This window comes from Macaca mulatta, chromosome 11 (genome assembly GCF_049350105.2).
Source record: "Macaca mulatta isolate MMU2019108-1 chromosome 11, T2T-MMU8v2.0, whole genome shotgun sequence".
NCBI lineage: Eukaryota > Metazoa > Chordata > Mammalia > Primates > Cercopithecidae > Macaca > Macaca mulatta.
Window position 1 is genome coordinate 118,094,848 of NC_133416.1, and position 22,932 is coordinate 118,117,779.

Below are 22,932 nucleotides of genomic sequence, written 5' to 3' on the forward strand. Positions count from 1 at the left end.
TCTCAGCTCACTGCAACCTCCTCCTTCTGGGTTCAAGTGATTCTCTTGCCTCAGCCTACTGAGTAGCTGGGATTACAGGCATGTGCCACCATGCCCAGTTAATTTTTGCATTCTTGGTAGAGACGGGGTTTTGCCATTTTAGCCAAGCTGGTCTCGAGCTCCTGAACTCAAGCAACCCGCCCGACTCGACCTCCCAAAGTGCTGGGAGGGTTCTTGGAATTCTCTTGAAAACTTGAAGTGCCTGAAGTCCATTCCCTGCTGCTTCTCGGGTTTTCCTCCGGGGAATCTTCCCGCCCATCTCCAGGTCATATGGTTCAGGAGGGCTCTGATTTCAACCCCAGCACAGGGCTGATCAGTTGAGCCAGGCCCGTCCATCCATCAGAGCACTGCCTTTGCCAGTCCATGGTGATTGGTTCAGGGGTCAGGTGCCCCAGAGGGATCCCACGAGGCCCTGTTCTGAGGTTTGTGTGGAGTTGGGAGAGAGAGGAGTATGCTCTTCTAGGATTGCTAAGGGGCTGGAAAGGGGGCAGGAACTGCTCTTGATTATTTTGCCACTGCCGAGAGCAGAGCAACATGACAGGAAACAGAGGCCTCCCCAGCCTCTGAGGGCACTGTCTGGGCTCCTAGATGCAACTGTGCCTGAAGCCCTTGGACTTCTTAGTTATTTGAACCTATTTCTTTTTCTTTTTCTTTTTTTTTTTCCTTTTCTAAGAGACAGAGTCTCACTCTGCCACCCAGGCTGGAGTGCAGTTCACTGCGGCCTCAACCTCCTGGGCTCAAGCGATCCTCCCACCTCAGCCTCCTGGGTGGCTGAGACCACAGGTGCACACCACTATGCCTGGCTGTTTATTTTTTGTAGAGATTGGATCTCACTATGTTGCCTAGGCTGGTCTCAAACTTTTGGGCTCAAGTGATCCTCCTGCCTCAGCCTCTCAAAGTGCGGGCATCACAGGGATGAGCCACCACACCTGGCCCTATTTGTTTCTTACATTGGGAATCTTGCAGCCATAATAGACCTGAATGCTTCAACCATGACTGTGGTCACTCAAAATCAAGGGTCAACTCACATCCAGGCCTGGGCCCCAGACAGGGTCAGAAGTCAGTATCACTCCCCTAGTTTGCTAGGGAAGAAGTACAAACAACTTCTACTTTATCTGAAACTAGAAATCACTCTCTTAGAATTGGCAGGTGTGATTACTGTTGAAGGAGCTATGTTCCTACCATGTGTCAGGCCACTTCCTTCTTGTCACTGTCACTGGCAGGAGAGGCATTCCGATGGCATCCTAAGGGAAGGATGTCGTGGAAGCAAGGCCCTCTAAATGCTTGAGCTCTTTGGAAGAGAGGGCTGTGGTCATCCAGGTAACATTCCAGTAAAACATGGTCCTTAATAGAAACAGTTTTGAGTGGCTGCAAAGGTCTACCTTAAATAAAGAGTCACCAAGGTTCAATAATGACTGCAAGGCTGTCACTAACTCATCTGCTTTTGCCTTTCTTACTTGAGGCACTATCTGTCAGAGAAATGTCATGACCAAATACACAACCTCCTGTTTATTGTAACACAGCCTCTGGATAGATTTCCATCTCTAGGATGTGCGGCCATGAGGTTATCTGTAGCCACCCAGGCTGCAAAGAAGATGGAGGTGGATAAATGGGGCAGCCACACAGCTAACAGACAAGGTGGGGACAGAGGCAGTACTGGGGGGAGAGAGATGAGGGCACGGACCACTCTGCAAAGACGAGCCCAGGGCGCAGCAGCCAGCTCCCTCCTAGTCCTTCTCTTCTCCGTGGGTGATGATGTGCACCAGGTTCTTGTAGTTCAAGTTGCCAGTCACGTCAGGGGGGAAGGCGGCGAACATCTGGTCAATCTGCAATGAGCCAGCAAGACATGCTAAGGATGAGGGGAGGGGAACTGAGACAGAGGGTGGGGGGTTGTGGGCGGGGCCTGAGTGGACGGGTAGCTGGGCTGGGGGATGGGAACATGGGCCACTCAGAGGGTCCTCCAGAGAAGGACTTCCCCAGCTGCTGCAGGGCCCCCTCGCCCAAGGTCATGCCCTTTCTGGGGCAGCCTACAGCCAGCGGATGGGATTGGTGTGGGGGTATAAAGGCGCAGCCATCTTGCCCAACTTGGTGCCTCCCAGGAGAGCTATCGAATGAGCTCCCTGCCTGGGGAGTCAGCGGTGCTGGTCTTTGGGCCTGAATCTTGGCTCAACTTCTTCCTTCATGCACTTTTCCTTCCTTGCCCTTCCCTGTTCTTCCCTGACCTCAACGGCCCTCCCAAATAAACATCATGCAGAGATGTCCCTGGAAACCCAGCCTTCCACCAGCATCACAAACTCAAGAGTTTCCAGGGGCCAGCAGGTGATTTAAGGGAGCAGGATAGGTCCTGTGGCTAAATGGAGACACATGGCAATCTAAAAAGGTGACATGAAGGTGGCCACAGGGACCAGGGCATCAGAAATCTAGATTTTTGTTTTTATACAAACTTTCCCCATTTAAAAAGCATTGGCTAGTTTTTTTAAAAAACCATACTGGCTATTCATAGCCAGCACTTGTATTGCCTTTGCCAGAAGGTCACATTTTCCCCACATTAACGTATCAAATCCTTGCAATCTCCTATGAGGTAGCTTCTATTATCATTCCCACTTTACAGATGAGGAAATTGAGGTGCAGTGAGGTTAAGGAGCTTGTTCAAAGCCCACAGCAGGTGGAAAGTGAAGGCAGCCCTTTTAGCTGCTTGAGTTTTTGGGGAGGGGAAATCTACATACAATTTTTAGTAAAATGTGGAACTTGATGGAGAGAGGCCTGTGAGGCTATGAGGGGGCATTTAAAATCAACTCATTAAGGTTCACTAATAAGGTTGACGGCACCATTGCTTGCTCATACAGAAGCTTTGGCAAATTAGCAAAAATGCCCCTTCTACCAAACTCACTACCGCATCTCCCAGAAAAAGGTCACTGAGTTAAAAAAAAAATATTACCAGACAGTTTACTGCCAGTTCTGGAAAGCTGTTGCAACAAATACACAGTCTGATGACTGTGTATTTTCTAGATGTCAGTTTCATAAAACTGAAAAAAAGAGTTGTTCAGTGCACAACTCACATGACAGTATGTGGCAGCCCTTCACACTACAATAATTTCATGCTCTAAGCAGGTCTCTATGCATCGTGAGGAAGGCAGAACCTGCAGTCACATAGACCTAGGTTTGAATCCAGGTCCTGGCATTTACTATTAGTTTTGTTATCTTATTTTATTTTATTTTTGAGATGGAGTCTTGCTCTGTTGCCCAGACTGGAGTGCAGTGGCGTGATCTCGGTTCACTGCAACCTCTGCCTCCTGGGTTCAAGTGATTCTCGTGCTGTGCCTCAGCCTCCTGAGTGACTGGGAATACAGGTGTCCACCACCATGCCCAGCTAATTTTTGTATTTTTAGTAGAGGCAGGGTTTCATCATGTTGGCCAGGCTGGTCTCAAACTCCTGGCCTCAAGTGATCCTCCTGCCTCGGCCTCCCAAAGTGCTGGGATTACAGGTGTGATTGTTGTTATTTTAGACAAGTGACTTTACTTCCCTGGGTCTCAGTTTGCCCATCTGTATAATGGGAGTTATGCTAGTCCCTACCTCATAGGGTGGCAGAGAATGAAATGAGGCCAGGGCTCAGAAGACGATAGCTGGTTCCCTGTCAGTGTGGGGTCAGGGGTGCTTTAGACAAGAGGGGGACATAAAGCCCCCCAGAGGGAGAGCCCAGGAGCTGGGGTACAGGGAGTGCTTGAAGGACCCCATTACCTCCTCCTTGGAAAACCTCTCCGCCTGCGTGGTCAGCATGTCCCGAACGCTGCCGAGAGAGGAAAGCAGGTGTTGGTGTCAGTTGTGCATGTGTAGTGGGGCAGGGGGGCAAGCAGGGAACCCCCTTCCTCCCCACAGACCCCACTCACTAATCAGCCTTCAGCACCCCTTTGCCTTCAGGGTCAAACACTTTGAATGCATTGAGTATGGTTTCCTCAGGGTCTGCTCCTGAAACGGAACACAGGGGTTACATGTACTGGGGGTGGCTGGGAACCACTGGCACCCCAGGCAGCTGGGCCCAAGTTCTCCCAGAGATGAAGGGGCCAGAGCAAGGCTGCTTTGCATGGAGGAAAAATACCCTGCTTTCATCTGATCCCTGAGCCTCTATTTTGAAAGAGGGCTGAGAACTCACGGTCAAACATCATCTAGATTCGAAAGCCTGGGATTCGAATCTTAACTCTGGCACTTGCTAGCCGTGTGGCCTCAGACAAGTGACTTTCTGTCTCTTAGTCTCAGTTCCCCATCTGTAAACTGAGGATAAGAATAGAGCGTACCTCCTAGTTGCTGTTAAGTGGGGTAATGCGTATAAAGTGGTTAGCATGAGGTCTGACTTAGGTTAAGTCCTGGAGCAATGTTAGTTGCTGTGTTTTTGTTTTGTTTTGTTTTGTTTTGAGACAGAGTTTCATTTTGTTACCCAGGTTGGAGTGCAGTGGCACAATCTCGGCCCACTGCAACCTCCGCCATCCCGGTTCAAGGGATTCTCCTGCCTCAGCCTCCTGAGTACCTGGGACTATAGGTGTACACCACCGTGCCTGCTAATTTTTTGTGTGTTTTTAGTAGAGATGGGGTTTCACCATGTTGGCCAGGCTGGTCTTGAACTCCTGACCTCAAGTGATCCACCCACTTCGGCCTCTGAAAGTGCTGGGATTACAGGCATCAGCCACTGCGGCCAGCCAAATTGCTGTTTTCATTATTTTTTCCAATGGTGCTTTATCTCTTTTAAAGTTAACCATCTTCTGCCAGCCCCCCAAAGAAACATAGACACACACACACACGACCTTACCCTTAAGTTTCTCCCCAAACATTGTGAGGAACACAGTAAAGTTAATTGGACCCGGAGCCTCCTTGATCATTTCATCAATTTCTTCATTTTTCACGTTCACACGCCCTAGGGTAGGAAACACACACTCAGGGACTCAGAGCTGGGGGAGAAAGAGCCATTATGACACTGCCATTGGCTCCTGGGATTCCACTTCAAGAAATCTAGTCTAGAAATAATCGGAGATGGGGTGGATGGGGGCAAAGATCTTATGTGAGAAGATGTTCTTGACAGTGTTATTTATAATAACCAAATGACTGGAAGCAACCCTAACATCTGATGTGGGAAGGGGTTCATTATTTACTTATTTTTCTTTGAGACAGGGTCTAGCTCTGTCATCCAGGCTGGAGTGCAGTGGTACAATTTCGACTCACTGTAACCTCCGTCTCCCAGGTTCAAGCGATTTTCGTGCCTCAGCCTCCTAAGTAGCTGGGATTGCAGGTGCACGCCACCGTGCCTGGCTAATTTTTGTAGTTTTTTGGAGAGATAGGGTTTTGTCATATTGCCCAGGCAGGTCTCAAAGTGCTGGGTTCAAGTGATCTTCCAGCCTCCGCCTCCCAAAGTGCTGGGATTACAGGTGTGAGCCACCATGCCGGCCAGTTCGTTATATTTAAAATAGTGTCTTCAGAACCTGGAACATTTAATGCAGATACTTTCATTTTTCACTCAAATGGGAAAGGCTTGTATTGTAAATTAGCCCTTCACAGTTGGAGGCAGGAGAGACAGATCAGGATCACCTGAGGGAATTTTTTCAAGTTAAACCTGCTGTAACCCACAGCCTTGAAGGTTCTGATTTACCTGCTCTAGTCCTGCCACAAGCCTACCTTTGTGCAAATAAGAAAAATCTGTCACTTTTTAAGCCAATGTATGTTTTAAGTATAAAAAGCTACACTCACTACAAATGTGAATAGTTCCCTGTAGAATTGTGCAGTGCACCGTCTGCACAGCTGTGTATGGTTGCCCTGAGTTCTAAGGTTAGGAGTAAGAGGCGGTGGTGGGTAGCAGATTAGACATGTATATTTTGAAGAAACTCCATGTACTTGTGCTCACACTGTTGAGATGATACATTTTAGAAGATGAATTCAAAAGAGAATGATTCCAATAATTTAAAAAACTAAAACCCAAACCTAACAGACATGTCTAGAAAGACTTAGAGGAAAGAGACTGGAATGTTCACAGTGGAATATGACCTTCTGGGTGATGTCATTTTCTCCTTTATACTTTTCTGCATTTTTCCCCATTTTCTGTTGTGAGCTGATATTGCATTCAAAATCACACAAAAAAGTTATTTCAGGAGATAAAAGATATCTGAAGACATTCAAAGCCTAAACACTTCTTTCCCATCCCCTGAAATTTGTCTTAAAGAGCAGTTGTGGTGGAGTTGTTTCTTTGGGAAATGACACCCATCTTGGGCTTTTCTGATGGTCCCACCTCGTGCTCCTCATGGATGTGAGATAAAGAGACCCTCCTCCAGGGCTAGAGGGTGCGACATACCAAGGGCAGCAAAGGTGTCTCTCAGATCGTTCTTGTCGATGAAGCCATCCCTGTTCTGGTCCATGATAGTGAAGGCCTGTGGAAGGGAAGTGATTGGCAGCTCAGCCTGGGAGAAACTGGCAGAGTTGCCCAAGAAGTTGGGCCAAGGACTTGGCAAGAGTGGATTCTGGGATCTTCAAAGATCATTGCAGGACCTCAGATCAAAAGTCAACAATTGAAGATAATCCAACAATTTCTTCAAAATGTTAGGCCTCGTGTTATCATATGACCCAGACATTCCACTGCTAGATATATACCCAAGAGAATTGAAAGCATGTCCACATAAAAGCCTGTACACAAGACTGGGCATGGTGGCTCATGCCTATAATCCCAGCACTTTGGGAGGCCTAGACTGGTGGGTCACTTGAGGTCGGGAGTTCAAGACCAGCCTGGCCAACATGGTGAAACCCCATCTCTATGAAAAATAGAAAAATTAGCCAGGCGTGGTGGCGCATGCCTGTAATCCTAGCTACTCGGGAGGCTAAGGCAGGAGAATTGCTTGAACCCGGGAGGCGGAGCTTGCAGTGAGCTGAGATCATGCCACTGAACTCCAACCTGGATGACAGAGCAAGACTCCATCTTGGAAAACAAAAACAAAAACAAAAACAACCTGAACACAAATGTGTATAACAGCATTGTTCACAGTAGCCCAAAACTGAAAGCAACCTACATTTCCATCAGCTGATGAATGGATAAAGCAAATGTGGTCTGTCCATACAATGGAATATTATTCAGTCATAAAAAGGAAGGAAATTCCTACAAAGATTACAACATGGATGAGCCTTAAAACATATGTGAAAGAAGTCTGACACAAATACCACATATTGTATGATTCAATTTCTATGAAATGTCCAGAACAAGAAATTCATGGAGACAGAAAATGGATTAGCGGTTGCCAGGGGCTGGTGGGAGAGGGAGGAGCAGGAAGTGACTGCTAATGGGTATGGGGTTTCTTTCTGGGGTGATGGAAATATTCTGAAAGTAGATAGTGGTGATGGTTGCACAACTTTGTGAGTATACTACAAACCACAAAACAGCACACTTAAAAGATGAATTTTATGATATGCAAATTATACCCCTATAAAGCTATTTATTTATTTATGAGAAAGAGTCTTGCTATGTCGCCCAGGCTGCAGTGCAATCTGGTGTGATCTCGACTCACTGCAACCTCCACCTCCCGAGTTCAAGCGATTCTCCTGCCTCAGCCTCCCGAGTAGCTGGGACTGTAGACACGCACCACCAATGCCCAGTTTATTTTTGTTTAGTAGAGTCAGGGTTTCACCATTTTGGCCAGGCTAGTCTCAAACTCCTGACCTCAAGTGATCTGCCCACCTCGGCCTCCCAAAGTGCTGGGATTACAGGTGTGAGCCACTGTGCCTGGCCCATGATTCCTCATTTGTGAAATACTTGGGCATTTATAAAGTTCTGAGAACCTCCCTGGCCGCCAGCTGAGACAGATTACTGGTCCCATTTTACAGGCAAGGCAGGCTAGGGAGTGGGGAGGTCAGATGAAACACCAGTTTTTAGCTTTTTAAAAAAATAATAGCTTTAGGCCAGGTGCAGTGGCTCACGCCTGTAATCCCAGCACTTTGGAGGCCAAGGCAGAAGGATCACTTGAGGCTAGGAGTTTGAGACCAGCCTGGCTAACACAGTGAAACCCTGTCTCTAGTAAAAATACAAAAAAATTAGCCAGGCATGGTGGTGAGTACCTGTAATCCCATTTACTCAGACAAACAAACAACAAACAAACAAACCCAAATGGGGAATCCTGGCTACGTGTTTTGAGCTCTTTGCATCCCCTGCCCACACCCCCCGTAGCTGATTCCGGGGGTTGGGAAAAGAGGCAGGTGTAGCTTTCTCCCTGGAAGGTGACGATCTCAAGTTCAGATATGACACTTGTCTCAGGAATTTCTCTTTCCCTATGGGACACAGCATTCCTGCAATCTGAATGTTAGTGAGGACAAAAGGTACAACTGCTCATTTCCTGTTTCGAAGCCCCAAATGGTTTCCCCTTTGATATAAAGCACGTTAGGGCAGGGTGTAGCAGCTCACGCCTGTAATCCCAGCACTTTGGGACGTCAAGGCAGGAGAATTGCTTGAGCCCAGGAGTTTGAGACCAGCCTGGGCAACACAGGGGGACTCAATCTTTACAAAAATCACAAAAATTAACTGGGCACGGTGGTGTATACCTGTGGTCCCAGCTACTCAGGAGGCTGAGGTGGGAGGATCGATTAATCTGGGAGGTTGAAGCTGCAGGGAGCCATGGTTGTGCCACTGCACTCCAGGCTGGGTGACAGAGCCAGACTCTGCCACACACACACACACACACAAAAGCAGACTGATCTCTTTAGCATCATTTTAGCATAGTTCCCTCTGGACAGCCAGGTAGTAATGTGGATGAGTCAGTGTGAGCCCTCACAACTGCTGGAAAATGAATTCCGAGCCTGTCCTTCCAAGCCTGTGTGCAGTTTGGTCTAATTGGTACTTGGGTTCTCTTCATAAGGTCCATTGCCATCGAATGCGATGGGGTTTCAAACAGGGCTAGTGGTTAATAATCAAAGACTGTAACATTTAAAACCCAGAAGATACTGCTTTTTACCTCTCAGACTGGCAAAAAAAATTGTGACTATTAATACCCAGTGTTGATGGAAATGTGGGGAAAGGCAGTCTTCTTGAGACTGCTGGGCATAGGAATTAGTGCTGTGATTTTGGGGGGCAATTCGGACCAGCAGTTCTGCCTGTTTTTAGTTCTTTTGTTGTTGTCGTTTTAAGTTCCTTTGACCCAGCAGTTCTGCTTTTAGGACTTTACTCCCAAGAAGTAGCCAGAGATACAAGCAAAGAGGTGTTATTTATAATAGTAAAACATTATAAACAAATGTCATATTTAACCATAGAAAAATGGTTTAAATATATGATAGGAAATGTTAATGGTGAATTTCTCAAAGTAAAAAATGCAGGTAGTAATCAGTGGGCACAGAAGATTATAATTTTGTTTAATACACATATACATAGATAACAAAAATGGCTTGAAGGGTATATACCAAAATGCGAACTGATTATCTCTAGGTAATAGAATTGTAGGTAGTTTTTATTTCCTTTTTTGTGCTTTTCTGAAAAATTTTCTGACATTTTTCAACAAGGAATATATTTTACTTTGATAATCAGCGAAGTTATTAAAAACAGTTTCTTTTAAAAATTTACACATCCATTCAGGCTGAATTTGGGATTGTTTGGAGGACAGAGGCGTCTAATGAAAAGTCCCTGCTGGGAATATGGAACAAAAGGAAGGTTCTCCCTCACGGGTGGGATTTCCTTCCGTGTGGATGATTCAACAGCTGCACCCACCTCCTTAAATTCCTGGATTTGGGTCTGTTCGAACATGGAGAACACGTTGGAGTTGGCGCCCTGGGCTCTCTTCTTTGCTTTCTTAGGTGCCTGGGGGGAAAAAGCATTGATTAAAAGGGTGAGAGGCTGGGAGTCAAAAAAACTAGGTCAGGCCCCTTCTCTGGGTGAGTTCATCTCTGTTGCAGGGCTCAGCTGCCCATCTGTGAAATGCAGGTACAGCGTCCACCCTCAGGTCTCAAAACAGTGACGCTGGAGGGAGCAAAGGACACGACATAAAGTTTCTCCAGAGCCTCCTGATCCCAGGGGATCATAAGCGTTTGTGCATCTTGTAGTGGCTCCTTCATTAACTAGGAGAAGCCACAGGTGTGTCCCTGGGGATGGAGGCCACACCTACAGATCGTCCCTGCAGAATCCAGCCGCTTTTGTTCCGATGCATTTCACAAAAAGCTCAGTAATGCACAGAAGGAGAATTGATTGGAGGGAGAGAAAAAGTCAGGCTCACTAAGCCATGATGAATGCCAAGATGAAATGACAGTTCTTCAAGGTGTTAAAACCCAACTGCGCCCCACACCCCACAATTTTCCCTTGATCCAAATGGCAGCAAAACCTCCTCTCTGAATGCCCTGTCCTTGCATCATGTCAACAGGGCAGAGAAGAGCGAGTTGACCTTTCCTCCCCACCCCACTTCTCTCTGACTTTCAATAACAGCAAATGCTTCAATACTCTACATATGTATTATTATTTAATTCTCATAACCGCTCTGTCAAGCGGATACTATTATTATCATCCCCATTTTACAGGGGAGGCAACTGAGGCTCAGAGAGGTTGGGTCACTTGCCCAAGATCGCACAGCCACACACACACAAAAGGCAGAGCTGGAGTTGAACTTGGGTATTGAACTTGGAGAGTTGAACTTGGGCATTCTGACTCCAGAGTTCCTGCCCCAACCACTCTCCGTCCTGCGCTGACCCTGATTTGGGAGCTGCCCACTTCAGGAGGGGGACACGCAACTCAACAGCACAGGAAGAAAGGTTTTAAATTTGCAAGTTCAAAAGGTGAAAACAAAAACATTCTTTTTCCCAGCTGCCTGAACAAGAGAAAAGAATTACAATTTGATCCTTAAAAGCATTCAATCCCATTTTGCAAGCCCTGGGAGTTATTGATTCCTGGAGAGGTCAGTAGACAAGCCATAAAAAAGCCAACTCTCTTATTTTGTGTTTGTGAGTCCCCGGGAGCTGCTGTTATTTGTGGCCTATCGGGGCATTGATTGGGGTTCCTCTGTGCGCGCGCAGTCAGCGGGGCTTTTTCCACAAGGGGCTGGAGGCTTTGAGAGCCTCCTTCCTCCGCCTCCGCCGTGGTCCCCTGCTTGTAGTGGCTTCCCCTCCTCGCCCACCCGGCATCATCACCTCCTGGAGCCCTTGTACTCACCATGGTGGAAGGGACCCAGCACTGCCTCCCGAGAAGAATTCCACACTCCGCCCAGCTCTCCGCAGCCCGGGAACAATAAATACTTCCTCCCCATGTTTAAAAATAACCCCATGACCGCTTTTGGCAGTCATAGGTGAGGCGGGCACCACCTAAGGCCCCCCCACCCCATGCCGTTCTTCTGAAGTAAGGGTGGCTCACTCGCCACTGGGTGACACGTGAGCCCCCAAAAAGGCATTCAAGGTTAAAGAGGCAGTAGCTGGGTCATGGTCACGGGGAGAGATGCTGCGCTCTCTGCAGTGCTCGGGCCGGGGACACTTGTGCTTGTCAATTTTGAGAAAGAAAATGGCAGGGAGAGGAGACTGCTAAAATGCTCTGTTTTATCAGCCTGGATCTGGCCTCAGGGCCTTTGCACCTGTGTGCCTTCTACCTGGAATGCCTTTCCGTCCGTCATTGCACAGCTCCTTCCTTCACCTCCTTCATTGCATCTTTGCTCAGATGTCATCTCCTGAGTAAAGCCTCCCCATCCACCCTATTTAAAATAACCATGAAGGCTGGCACTGTGGCTCATGCCTGAAATCCCAGCACTGTGGGAAGCTGAGGCGGGAGGATCGCTTGAGCCCAGGAGTTTGAGAGCAGCCTGGGTAACATAGGGAGATGCCTGTCTCTACAAAAACAAACAAACAAACAAACAACCCCCCCCCCAAAAACCCCACAAAAACAAAAAAAAAAACAAAAAAAAAACAATTAGCTGCGCATAGTGGTGCATGCCTATAGTCTCAGCTATTCAAGAGGCTGGGACAGGAGGATCACTTGGGTCCGGGAGGTTGAGGCTGTGGTGAGCCACGATCACACCACTGCGCTCCAGCCTGGGTGACAGAGCAAGACCCTGTCTCAAAACAGACAAATAACACAGCCACGGACCCGCTGCCCTCAGATCTCCCTTCTCAGCTTTGTTTCTCTGCACAGCGTGAGGCGGTCCTGAACGCTGCCTGCAGTGCACTGACTCATTCTGTTAGGTGCCAGTGGAGCGTCAGCTCAGAGGGCGGGGATCACTTTAGTTTCTCTCACCACTGACCGTCTCCCCAGCTCCCAGCTTGTGACGCACACAGCAGCAGCTCAAAAATGAGTATTTGTTGACTGAAGAAATGACAAATCTCATTGACTGAGCGCTGGCACGTGCTGGGCACCATGTGCTCGTGGCTCCCACACACAATTTTCCAACCACCCTAGAGGGTGGAGACCACCTCATCATCCGTGCCCCGATTTTACTAATGAGGAAACAAAAGCTCAGAGAGGCAAAGTGAGCTGCTCAGGGTCACACAGTGATGGAGCTGGGCATGGACCCCTTTGGAGGCCCCTTTGTCTCCAGAGTCCAGGCTCTTTGAGGGCCTTGAAAACAGCAGCTGCTCTCAGAATGCAAGGTGTTGTTATATAATACTTTTACTCAAGACAGCTTTCCTGCTGAGTGCAGTGGCTTATACCTGAAATGCTAGCACTTTGAGAGGCTGAGGCGGGTGAATCACTTGAGTCAGGAGTTCAAGACCACCCTGGCCAACATGATGAAACCTGTCTCTAGTAAAAGTACAAAAATTAGCCAGGTGTGGTGGCGTGGGCCTGTAGTCCCAGCTACTCAGGAGACTGAGGCAGGAGAATCTCTTGAAGCTGAGAGGCAGAGGTTGCAGTGAGCCAAGATCGCACCATTGCACTCCAGCCCTCCAGCCTGTCTCAAAAAAAAAAAAAAAAAAAAAAAAAAAAAGACAGGCATGGTGGCTCACACCTGTAATCCTAGCAGTTTGGGAGGCCAAGGTGGGTGGATCACCTGAGGTCAGGAGTTCAAGACCAGCCTGGCCAACATGACAAAATCCCGTCTCTACTAAAAATACAAAAATTAGCTGGGCGTAGTGGCACTTGCCTGTAATTCCAGCTACTTGGGAGGCTGAGGCAGGAGAATTGCTTGAACCCAGGAGGCGGAGGTTGCAGTGAGCCAAGATCGCACCATTGCACTCCAGCCTGGGTGACAGAGCGAGACTCCATCTCAAATATGAGAACAAAAAAACCCCCAAACCAAACCAAAACAACAAAAGATGGCCATCCTCCTATGCCCTTAAAGACAGCCTTGGGATTCAGGGAGCAAGAACTCGGGGCTTGGAATCATCGTGGTTATTTAGTGGCCGTGGGTGGACTGAGTGCCAGAGGTCACACCTCTAAGAAGGAGAATGTCCCTCTGCCCTCCCAGTGGTGTGGGCACAGGGCTGATGGTTGAACCAGCATTCTTTCCCCTTAATGGAGCCCAGCGCAAAGCAGCAAATTTCCCGCCCTTGAGGTGCATAAGTGTGAGGGGAAGATGGACAAAGAGAAAGTAAACAAATGCACAACCCAGACAGTTGCAGGCAGTGACAGGTCTCACGCAGGAATGAGACAGAGTGACGGATCTCATGCAGGGAGGAGACAGAGGCATGGCAGTGGCCAGGTGAGAGCCTCAGACGGGGACGTAGGTGGGCTCCTCCAAGCAGAGTCTGCAAAGGGGGCTCCAGGCAGCAGGGACAGCACGTGCCTCAAGGCAGGGAGAATTTGGAGGCTTTGAGGAACAGAAGTCACCTTGGGGCTGGAGTTTTCCAGAACATAAAAAAAAAAATCAGTTTTCTTATTAGGTTTTCCGCAGGGTAAAAGGAGGTGAGACCTGGTAAATGGTAGCTATCACTCACTCCCCTTCTCAGTTGGAAAAAAAATCTCAATTTTGGGGCACACAAACCCAAGGACCATTTACGGCTGTTATAAAAAAAAAAAAAGGTGTGGGGTTTTTTTCTTCTCTGCAGTCATACATGGGTTAGAATTACCCAGGAGACTCTTCTAACAGTCTTTAATAACAAAAGATGTGTTCATGTGTAGGCACATGTGTGCACAGACAAAAACACATCTGCACATGCATAGAGACACACAGACACGTGCACGCACACACATCCACATACGTACAGTGCACACATCAAGAGGAGCTTTTCTGTCCAAGGTTCTCTGACAACACCAGAATAAATGTTTCCCTAGCTAATAGCACACCATGGATTTTCGTTAAAACCCTGTGCGAGCAGTCAGTAGCTCTAACTGGCCAAGTGAAAAGGTTGTTGCAGCCACAGAAGATGTGGAGAGTGTATGATGGGGGTGGGAAGCCCCGGGGTAGGGATTAGGATGGGCTGGGCCCCCAGAGGCGAGTGGGGGTGTGTGTTCCTGAGGGACGCCTGTACAGCCAGGCCTCCAAAAGGGGTACTAGGGGAACAATTCTGGCTGGATAGCAAGAGGGGTTGTCAAACAGGGCACTCACCCTCTCGGGCCTCAGTTTCCTCACCTGGAAAATGGATATCACACACCCCCATAAGGCTGCTGGGAGGATTAAGTGAGATTGTGTCTAGGGATTCTGGGAACATGGCAGCCTGAATGGGGCATGGAACCACGTGACTGCTGGGACGTGGAACTCATGGGCTGTGGGTTAGGCCTTGGGGCCTGTTGAGAGAGCCAGAGATCCAAAGTCTCTCTCACCAGTGGCTTGTGTTGCCCCGGGGAGCCCACAAGACCAGGGACAAGGCCCTGGGATTGGAGAATCCAGGGAGGACTTGGGTGTTGGTTCTGTGTAAACTTCAGGGGTTCCTTTCAGCATCAGCCTCAAGACCGCAGGGGCTGGGGAGGGAGCGAGTGGGCGGCTGGGGCTGCTGTGCCCTCGAGGCTGGGTGGTGGAGGCCTCTTGCTGTGAAGCACAGGCCCACAGGACCTGAGACCCCTGCCTTTTTGCTATCTGTGGGATTCCTACAGCTAATAAGTTTCCAGCAACCAGACCTAAGTCCCACCGAATAGAAAAATAACTGCTCACTTGAGGTGTCAGAAGCCAGAGAGAAGCACAGTGGGCTGATCCATTAGAATAGCAACTTCTAGAAGAATCAGAAACCCAAGTGTATTTGTTTCTTATTGCTGCTATAAAAATATTACCGATTTGGTGACTTAAAACACACAGGGTCTCACCCTGTTGCCCAGGCTGGAGTGCAATGACACGATCATAGCTCACTGCAGCCTCGAACTCCTAGGCTCAAGTGATCCTCCTCACTTGTCCTCCCGAGTAGCTGGGATTACAGTCATGCACCACCATGCTCGGCTAATTAAAAAGGTTTTTTTTGGTAGAGACGGGGTCACATTATGTTGCCCAGGCTGGTCTTGAACTCCTGAGCTCAAGCCATCCTCCTGCCTCGGCCTGCCAAGGTGCTGGGATTACAGGCTCAAGCCACCACACCTGGCAACATATGTAATATCTCGCAGTCACAAATAGGACTGTGTTCCTTCTGAAGCCTCCTGGGGAGAACCCAATTTTTGCCTTTTCCACCTCGGAGGATTCAGAGGTTGGAGCGATGTGGACCACGAAGTAGGGAATGAGGCACCGACATTCCTTGTGGACCACGAGGTCCCCACATTCCTTGGTTCATGGTCCGCATCACTCCAACCTCTGAATCCAACCTCTCTGACTCCTCTGCTTTCATCTTTTTATTTTTGGTCGGGGGGTGTGGACAGGGTCTCACTCTGTCACCTAGACTAGAGTTCAGTGGCATGATCTCGGCTTACTGCAACCTCTGCCTTCTGGGTTCAAGAAATTCTCCTGCCTCAGCCTCCCAAGTAGCGGGGATTATGGGCACCCGCCACTATGCCCGGCTAATTTTTGTATTTTTTTGGTAGAAATGGGGTTTCACCATGTTGGCCAGGCTGGTCTTGAGCTCCTGAGCTCAAGTGATCTGTCTACCTCAGCCTCCCAAAGTGCTGGGATTACAGGCGTGAGCCACCGCGCCTGGCCCCACTGACAATTTTAAAAGAAGAGATGAAGAGAGGGAAAATATGTGAGTATTCTTCATAGGTACACACTGCTTTTAAGTAAGAATGATGTTAACCCCAAATCGAAGAACATGAATTTACATATAGATATTTATTTGAGCCCCACTATGTGCCGGGCGTGATGTACATCAGTAAAGCTTCATGCAAAGTAAGGGGAGATATATACATATTAAGCTTAAATTCAAGAAAAGTGGAAATTTATGTTCAACTGTATTATGGTACGACAGTCTTCATTTTTGAAAATAGAGCAGTGTATTAATTTCATTATTTTTTAAAGCCCAAGTACTGTTTTGCTCCAAAAAATAAAAATAAAAACAAACCAACAAAAAAACCTTAATTCAAGTGAAACCCAAAATGACTTCCTAGAGCTTTAAGACCTGATTTTCAAACTAAAAATGAAGTGAATGAATTGCAAGAAAGGTTAGTTTTGTTGCAATTTAAATAGTGGCCTAGAAGATGATATCTTGGGAATATCATGAAGCAAAATAACAAAGAAATGCAAATAAAAAACATTCCAGAAACAGAAGCCAAAAGTGAGCAAGTAATACAAGAAAATGTTCTTCAGCACAAAAGAGAACAAAATCTGCGGGATGAAAGAACTCCCAAACTCCAAGCTGGAAGGATAAGGAAAAACACACACGAAGGTGCATCCCAGCAAGATTCACAAACTCCAAGGATTAAGAGAATACCTGGCCTACTTCTGAGCAGAAAGAACATAACTCTAGTGGAAAAGTCCGGCTGGTGTCATACTTCTTGGTAACACTGCCAAAAAGGAAACAGAGCACGGAGGGCTCCGACACACAGACCCTAAGCCTGACAAGATATTGATCATCTGCCAGATTGAGGACTGGGGGAATATTTAGTTTTGATTGGCCTGACGTGGTAGCTCAGGGCTTTGTAATCGGACTAGCCAAGGTTTGCATCCAGGCCAGCAATGTGACTTTAGATAGGCTTCTCGCCGAGTCTCAGTTTCCTCCTCTGTAAAGTGTGATAATAACAGTACTCACCTCCTAGGGATGTTATGAGGATTAAATCAGAGTGTGCATTAAGACACATTTGATCTCTGTGGCTCACACCTGTAATTCCAACACTGTGGGAGGCTGAGGCGGGTGGATCACTTGAGCCCAGGAGTTGGAGACCAGGCTGGGTAACATGGTGAAATCCTGTCTCTACAAAAAAATACAAAGGTTATCTGGGTGTGGTGGTGCACACCTGTATTCCCAGCTACTTGAGAGGCTGAAGTGGGAGAATCACTTGAGCCAGGGAGGTTGAGGCTGCAGTCAGCTGTGTTCACTCTATTGCATTCCAGCCTGGGTGACGGAGCTAGATGGACCCTGTCTCAAAAAAAAAAAAAAATGTATGAATAAACAGGTAAAAAATGAATCTGAGCTGTGAGAAGTCAGGATAGAGGAGGGTAGTGATGAGGAGGGAACATTAGGAATGGGATTGCCAAGTTTAACAAAAAAAAAAAAATTATAGAACATCCATTGAGAGCAGAATTTATGATAAGTAATTAGGGGACGTCTTGGGAGAACTGGGAATGTCGCGGATCCTGATCTGGGTGTGTCACGGGTTGCACATTTATTATCTGTGCACTTGTCTCTGTGCATGCTACACGCCACGCCCATAAAATTACATTAATGTAATGAGAGCAAGCACATTCTTACTATAAAATAGTTGACCATGTTACAGAAGATATTGACTAAAACGTCCGCTTCCTATCATGACAACCAGAGCCTCTCCAAGAGGAACAGGGTTTGCAGTTTCGTGTGAAGCCTTTCAGATGCTACCTTTTATTCTTTGCTTTTAAAATTGAGATCGCAAAGTGCATGTGCCTTAAGTGTCCAGTGAGATGAGTTTCTACACAGGCGCACACTGTGTAACCACCACCCAGGCCAGGACACAGAACATTCCAGCCCCAGAGCTTTTCCTAGTGTCCCTTCCCAGCCAATCCTCCTGAAAGTCAGCACCTCTTGGCCTCTAGCCCCGTAGATTAGTTTTGCCATTTCAGAACTTCAGCAGATTCCTTCCAGACATTTTTAAATTAAAAATTGTATTTAAGAATTTATATTAAAAGTGGCAGAGTTCTCCTTTCCCCTGGCCCAGTTTCCCTGATGTTAACACATGTTGCATGACCCTAATACATTGGTTACAAGAAGGAAACTGATATTGATGCATTACTATTGACCAAACTCCTGGCTTGATTTGGATTTCACCAGGCTTTCCACTATCCTTTTGCTGTTCCAAGATCTAATCCAGCATATCACATTGCATTTAGGTTTCCCAACTCTCTGTCTCTCTCTTTCTCTCTGACACACACACACACACACACAGACATGCACACAGAAATATACACTTTTTTCACAATAATGATGTCATACCATGCAAACAGAGATACACATTTTCACGTTAATGGTATCATAACTCATACACGTGCACATACCCGCCCCAGCCACCTGAATTTTCCCACTCTATGGTGGCCTTGGAGACCTCCTTTGCAGTCCCTACCTCACTGATGGAGGCTGGTGTGGCCTCCCCTTAAGCTGAGCCAGGCCGTGCAACTGGCACATTTAATACATGGCACATTTAATACACGCCCAGAGCACCAGAGGTGCCAGTGACAACAAAAACCCAACAAACTTTTTTGGGAGAAATGATACATATATATATATATATATATATATATATATTTTTTTTTTTTTTTTTTTTTTTTTTTTTTTGATAGAGTCTTGCTTTGTCGCCCAGGCGAGAGTGCAGTGGTGTGATCTCAGCTCACTACAACCTCCACCTCCCAGGTTCAAGTGATTCTCGTGCCTCAGCCTCCTGAGTAGCTCTGATTACAGGCCTGCGCTACCACGCCTGGCTAACTGGTGTACTTTTAGTAGAGATGGGGTTTCACCATGTTGGCCAGGCTGGTCTCGAACTCCTGACATCAGGTGATCCACCTGCCTCAGCCTCCCAAAGTGCTGGGATTACAGGCGTGAGCCACCGTGCCCAGCCAATTAATTTTTTTTTTAAGTCAAAATAGCCACCATGGGAAAAAATCTGAACGTGGAAGGATGCTCTCCTGCTAGCTGGACCATTAAGTACTGTTTTTATCTTTCGTTTGCTGTCAGGTGGTGACAGTCAGCATCTTTTCAGTCTTTGGGGCATTTAAGGGTTTCAATCCAGCCTTGCTGGAGGCATATTTTAATTCGTTTCTTCTGCAGGGGCTTTTTGCACTTTAGCTCCTGGAATTCAAGTCTAAGCCATTACATCCCATATTGTAAGGGAGAAAGGGAAAGGCTTCTCTACGTGTTTGTCTTATAAAACCCTTCAGCGGATCACATAAGTGTGTATGTTAATATCAGTAGCTTACAGAGTTAATCTAGTAATGCATTAATATTTAGGACAGAGCCTGGCACAGGAAAGTGTCACATAAGTGCCCACCATGATTTCCATTGGAAGCAAGTAGCACAGTGGGTTAACTTGCCTTGGGGTGTAAGGCCCCTTTAAAGAGGGCAGTGAAGTCAGCCACCTCTTGATAGAACAAAGGCATACCAGGCCCTGCCAGCCCAAAGCCGGGTGGCTGATGGCTTTTGTCACCAAGTGATAGCCTATCTCCTTCTGTCAGGGCCCCCAGGCGTCAGTGAGAGCCACCAAGTGGGGAGGGTGGCTTCTCTTGCAAGTCAGATGTAGGTGGACCAGGCCTGTGCCCAGCAAAGATGGGTCAGTCACATAATGGAGCACCCCCTGTGTACAAAGCACCACTGGGACAAGTAGCATCAGCTCTCTGTACCTCAGTTTCCTCATATGTGAAATGGGAACGTGTAATAGAGGTCCTTACTTCAAAAAGTTATCATGAAGTTTGAATAAGTTAATTACTGCTTCTAAAGTTCTAGAATACTGCTAGGCACAGTGATGTTCAGTGAATGCCAGCTCTTATTCCAGAGCACTGGCTGGGCACCCATGTCAGTGGAGATGGAGGTAAAAGAAATAACATTCCAGCACGGTGGCTCACGCCTGTAATCCCAGCACTTTGGGAGGCCGAGGCGGGCAGATCACGAGGTCAAGAGATTGTGGACCATCCTAGTCAACATGGTGAAACCCCATCTCTACTAAAAATACAAAAATTAGCTGGGCATGGTGGTGTGCACCTGTAGTCCCAGTTACTCGGGAGGCTGAGGCAGGAGAATCACTTGAACTTGGGAGGTGGAGGTTGCAGTGAGCCGAGATTGCACCACTGCACTCCAGCCTGGTGACAGATTGAGACTCCATATCAAAAACATTAAAAAAAAGAAAAGAAAATAAAAGAAATAACATGTTCCATAATAAATTCATTTTCTCTCCTCTTCCTCTCCCAAATCCTTTTCCTATTAATGACTTTACCTCTCTCTTAGGTTCCCAGACCAAAATCCTCAGCCATCTTGATTCTGCCCCACTAGTGGCAAAATCTGTCTATTCTTCCTCTAAAACGTCTTGCAAATCCATTTCCTCAAGTCCCACCCCCGCTCTGGCCTGTGGTAGTAGCTCCCAACTGGTTTTGGGCCTCCTCTCTCTTGTCTTTATATCTTGCCCTTCACACACTCTGAGTCAAACTCCTTTCCCCCATACCCCATTCTGATGATGACTTGCACATGCTCTAGAATACTCAGTGGCTCCCCACTACCTCAGAAGGAAATCTCCCCTCCTTGGCCTGACAGCTAAGATCTTTTATCACTTGACCCTACCCTACCAGAATGGTGTTATGATTGTAAGTTGAGTTCCAGGTCAGCTCCTCCACTTCCTTGACTGTGGGGCCCCTGGACAGGTGACTTAACCACCCTAAACCTCAGAGTCTTCACTTGATAAATGGAAAAAACTATCATGCTAACCTTGGAAGAGTGTCATTCAGGTGAAACTAGATAATTGTGATACTAACGATAGCAGCTAACATTTATTGTGTGCTTATTCTGTTCCAAGCACCATCCACATGGTCACTCATGCATGAGTGTAAATGGCTTTGCACAGTGCCAGGCATGGAGTATAGGCACTGTGTGTGAGAGAGTGTGTGTATGTGTGTGAGTGTATGTGTGTGACTGTGTGACTGTGTGACTGTGTGTGTGTATGTGTGTGACTGTGACTGTGTGTTTTTGTGAGTGTGCGTGACAGGTGTGTATGTGTGTGAAACTGAGTGTATGTGTATGAGAGTGTGACTGAGTGTATGTGTATATGTGACTGAGTGTATGAGTGTGTGTCACGTGTCTGTGTATGTGTGTGAAAGTGTGTCTCTATGTGAGTGTGTTTCACGTGTCTGTGAATGTGTGTGAAAGTGTGTGTATATGCATGTGAATGTGTATATGTGAGTGTGTTAAAGTGTGTGAGTGTGTGAGAGTGTGTATGAGCGTGTGTGATTGTGAGAGTGTGTATGTGTGAGTGAATGTGTGAGAGAGTGTGTATGTGAGAAAGAGAGTGTGTGTGTGTGTATGAGTGTGTGTGGTTTTACTGGTTGTCTTCCCACCCTCATTTCCTACTCCGGCCCCCACCTCACCCTCCAGCCCGTCATTCAGTGCCCTTAGGGACAGCTGCCCTAAGCTGGCGGAGTACAAGCTATCATGTATGGAGTGCTCCAGTGTACTGGGAGAGGTAGGCCTGCCCGCCATGGCCACCACCCAGCTACTGCATAGCTCGCCAAACTGAAGTACCAAAAGAAACCAAATCGCCATCATCCCCCTTCCCTAGAACTCCCTGCATGTCACACACTGAGCCACATGCTTTACCCACCATGGGATTTAATCTTCACAACACTATGAGGAAGGTACTAATATTAGACCCATTTTCCAGATGAGGAAACTGAGGATCAGGGAGGAGCAGTCACTCCCCAAGGCCCTACCCCTAGCACCTGGTAGCACTGGGCTTCGAACCCAGATTGTCGGACTCCTCTGTATACGCTTTTCCTCCCCATGGTATTCTGGTTTCAAAGCTGGGGGATCCGGCCCCACCTCTCACTACCCTCCAGGATCCCAGAGCTCAGGTCCAGACTCAAGCATCCAGATAGCCCTTCAGTGGCTTTCTTGTCCCTGGTATATTTAGCCCTCGGTCATCTATCTTGCCTGCACTGGGGACAGAGGCACCTAGACAAGCCCATTTTTACTGGTGCCCTTCAGATGCCCGTGGGATCAGCTGTCTCAGTCCTGGCATTCCGGGGGCATTGTTCCTCTCTATGAGGCCCAGATTCCAGCAACAGCTGCTGCCCCGGGCTCCCCGCCAGCTTCCCCCTGCCATCCCCTTGCCTGCCTGCCAGAGCCCCCTTGCTGAAGAACGTGGCACTGTGACAGCCGAACCTGGTCCCGCATGCCTGGGCCCAGAGCTATATAAAGGCCACACTCCTGGCTCATTAGTCATCCAACCTGAGGTTGTCGGGTGAAGGACCTTTCAACGAGTCTTCAGGGCACACCCAGCTCTGCAGGCCCAGGCCCCTGCTCCTCCGCAGCACAGATGCAGGCGTCTGCTGGGCTTCCATTCCGGAGTAGCACGCTCATCCTGGGCTCTATGGCCGTTTGGGGCTGGATAATTCTTTGTTATGGCAGTGGAGGGTGTCCCGTGCATTACAGGATGTTCAGCCGCATCCTTGGCCTCCACCCAGTAGCAGCCATTAGCAACCCCCACCCCACCCCGCCCACCCCCGCCCCCCCCCCGGCCAAATTGTGATATCCAAAAATGTCCTCAACATTGCCCACTGCCCTGAGGGGCATACATTATCTCAATTTCAGCACCATCGACATACAGAGCAATTCCTAGGACGGGAGAGACAGGTTCCCTGCTCGTAGACTTTGAGGATGGTTTAGGGCTGCCCGAGTCCACCGACCTCCTGAGGTCTCCTGGCTGGGGACCTTGGAGAAGAAGGGACATTTGGAGTTGGGTCTAG

General features: G+C 47.8%; 1 protein-coding gene across 3 annotated transcripts; it reads right to left on the reverse strand.

The window, feature by feature from the left end:
* Positions 1-1,533: 1,533 nt before the first annotated feature.
* MYL2 (myosin light chain 2) lies at positions 1,534-12,170 on the reverse strand. Of its 3 annotated transcripts, XM_077955089.1 has the most exons (8): positions 9,756-9,806; positions 9,010-9,011; positions 6,884-6,983; positions 6,372-6,447; positions 4,842-4,946; positions 3,928-4,006; positions 3,779-3,827; positions 1,534-1,865 (listed from the first exon to the last, which is right to left on the reverse strand). In XM_077955089.1, exons 1-8 carry the CDS (start codon positions 9,789-9,791, stop codon positions 1,767-1,769), a joined length of 546 nt encoding a protein of 181 aa, XP_077811215.1. In that variant the 5' UTR covers positions 9,792-9,806; the 3' UTR covers positions 1,534-1,766. The 3 variants fall into 3 exon arrangements, with proteins under 3 accessions (XP_077811215.1, XP_077811216.1, XP_015008282.1); XM_077955090.1 differs by lacking the exons at positions 6,884-6,983; positions 9,010-9,011 and adding an exon at positions 12,105-12,170 and having other exon boundaries at positions 9,756-9,845; XM_015152796.3 differs by lacking the exons at positions 6,884-6,983; positions 9,010-9,011 and adding an exon at positions 11,184-11,390 and having other exon boundaries at positions 9,756-9,845.
* Positions 12,171-22,932: the final 10,762 nt, after the last annotated feature.

Bases quoted from the DNA above. Each gene is read 5' to 3' on its own strand.
- MYL2 (XM_077955089.1), bottom strand. From the start codon at position 9,791: ATGTTCGAACAGACCCAAATCCAGGAATTTAAGGAG. The intron at 4,947-6,371 runs GTATGTCGCACC...TTCCTACCCTAG, and splicing joins AGACACCTTTGCTGCCCTTG to GGCGTGTGAACGTGAAAAAT. The intron at 1,866-3,778 runs GTAATGGGGTCC...GGCTCATTGCAG, and splicing joins AGAGGTTTTCCAAGGAGGAG to ATTGACCAGATGTTCGCCGC.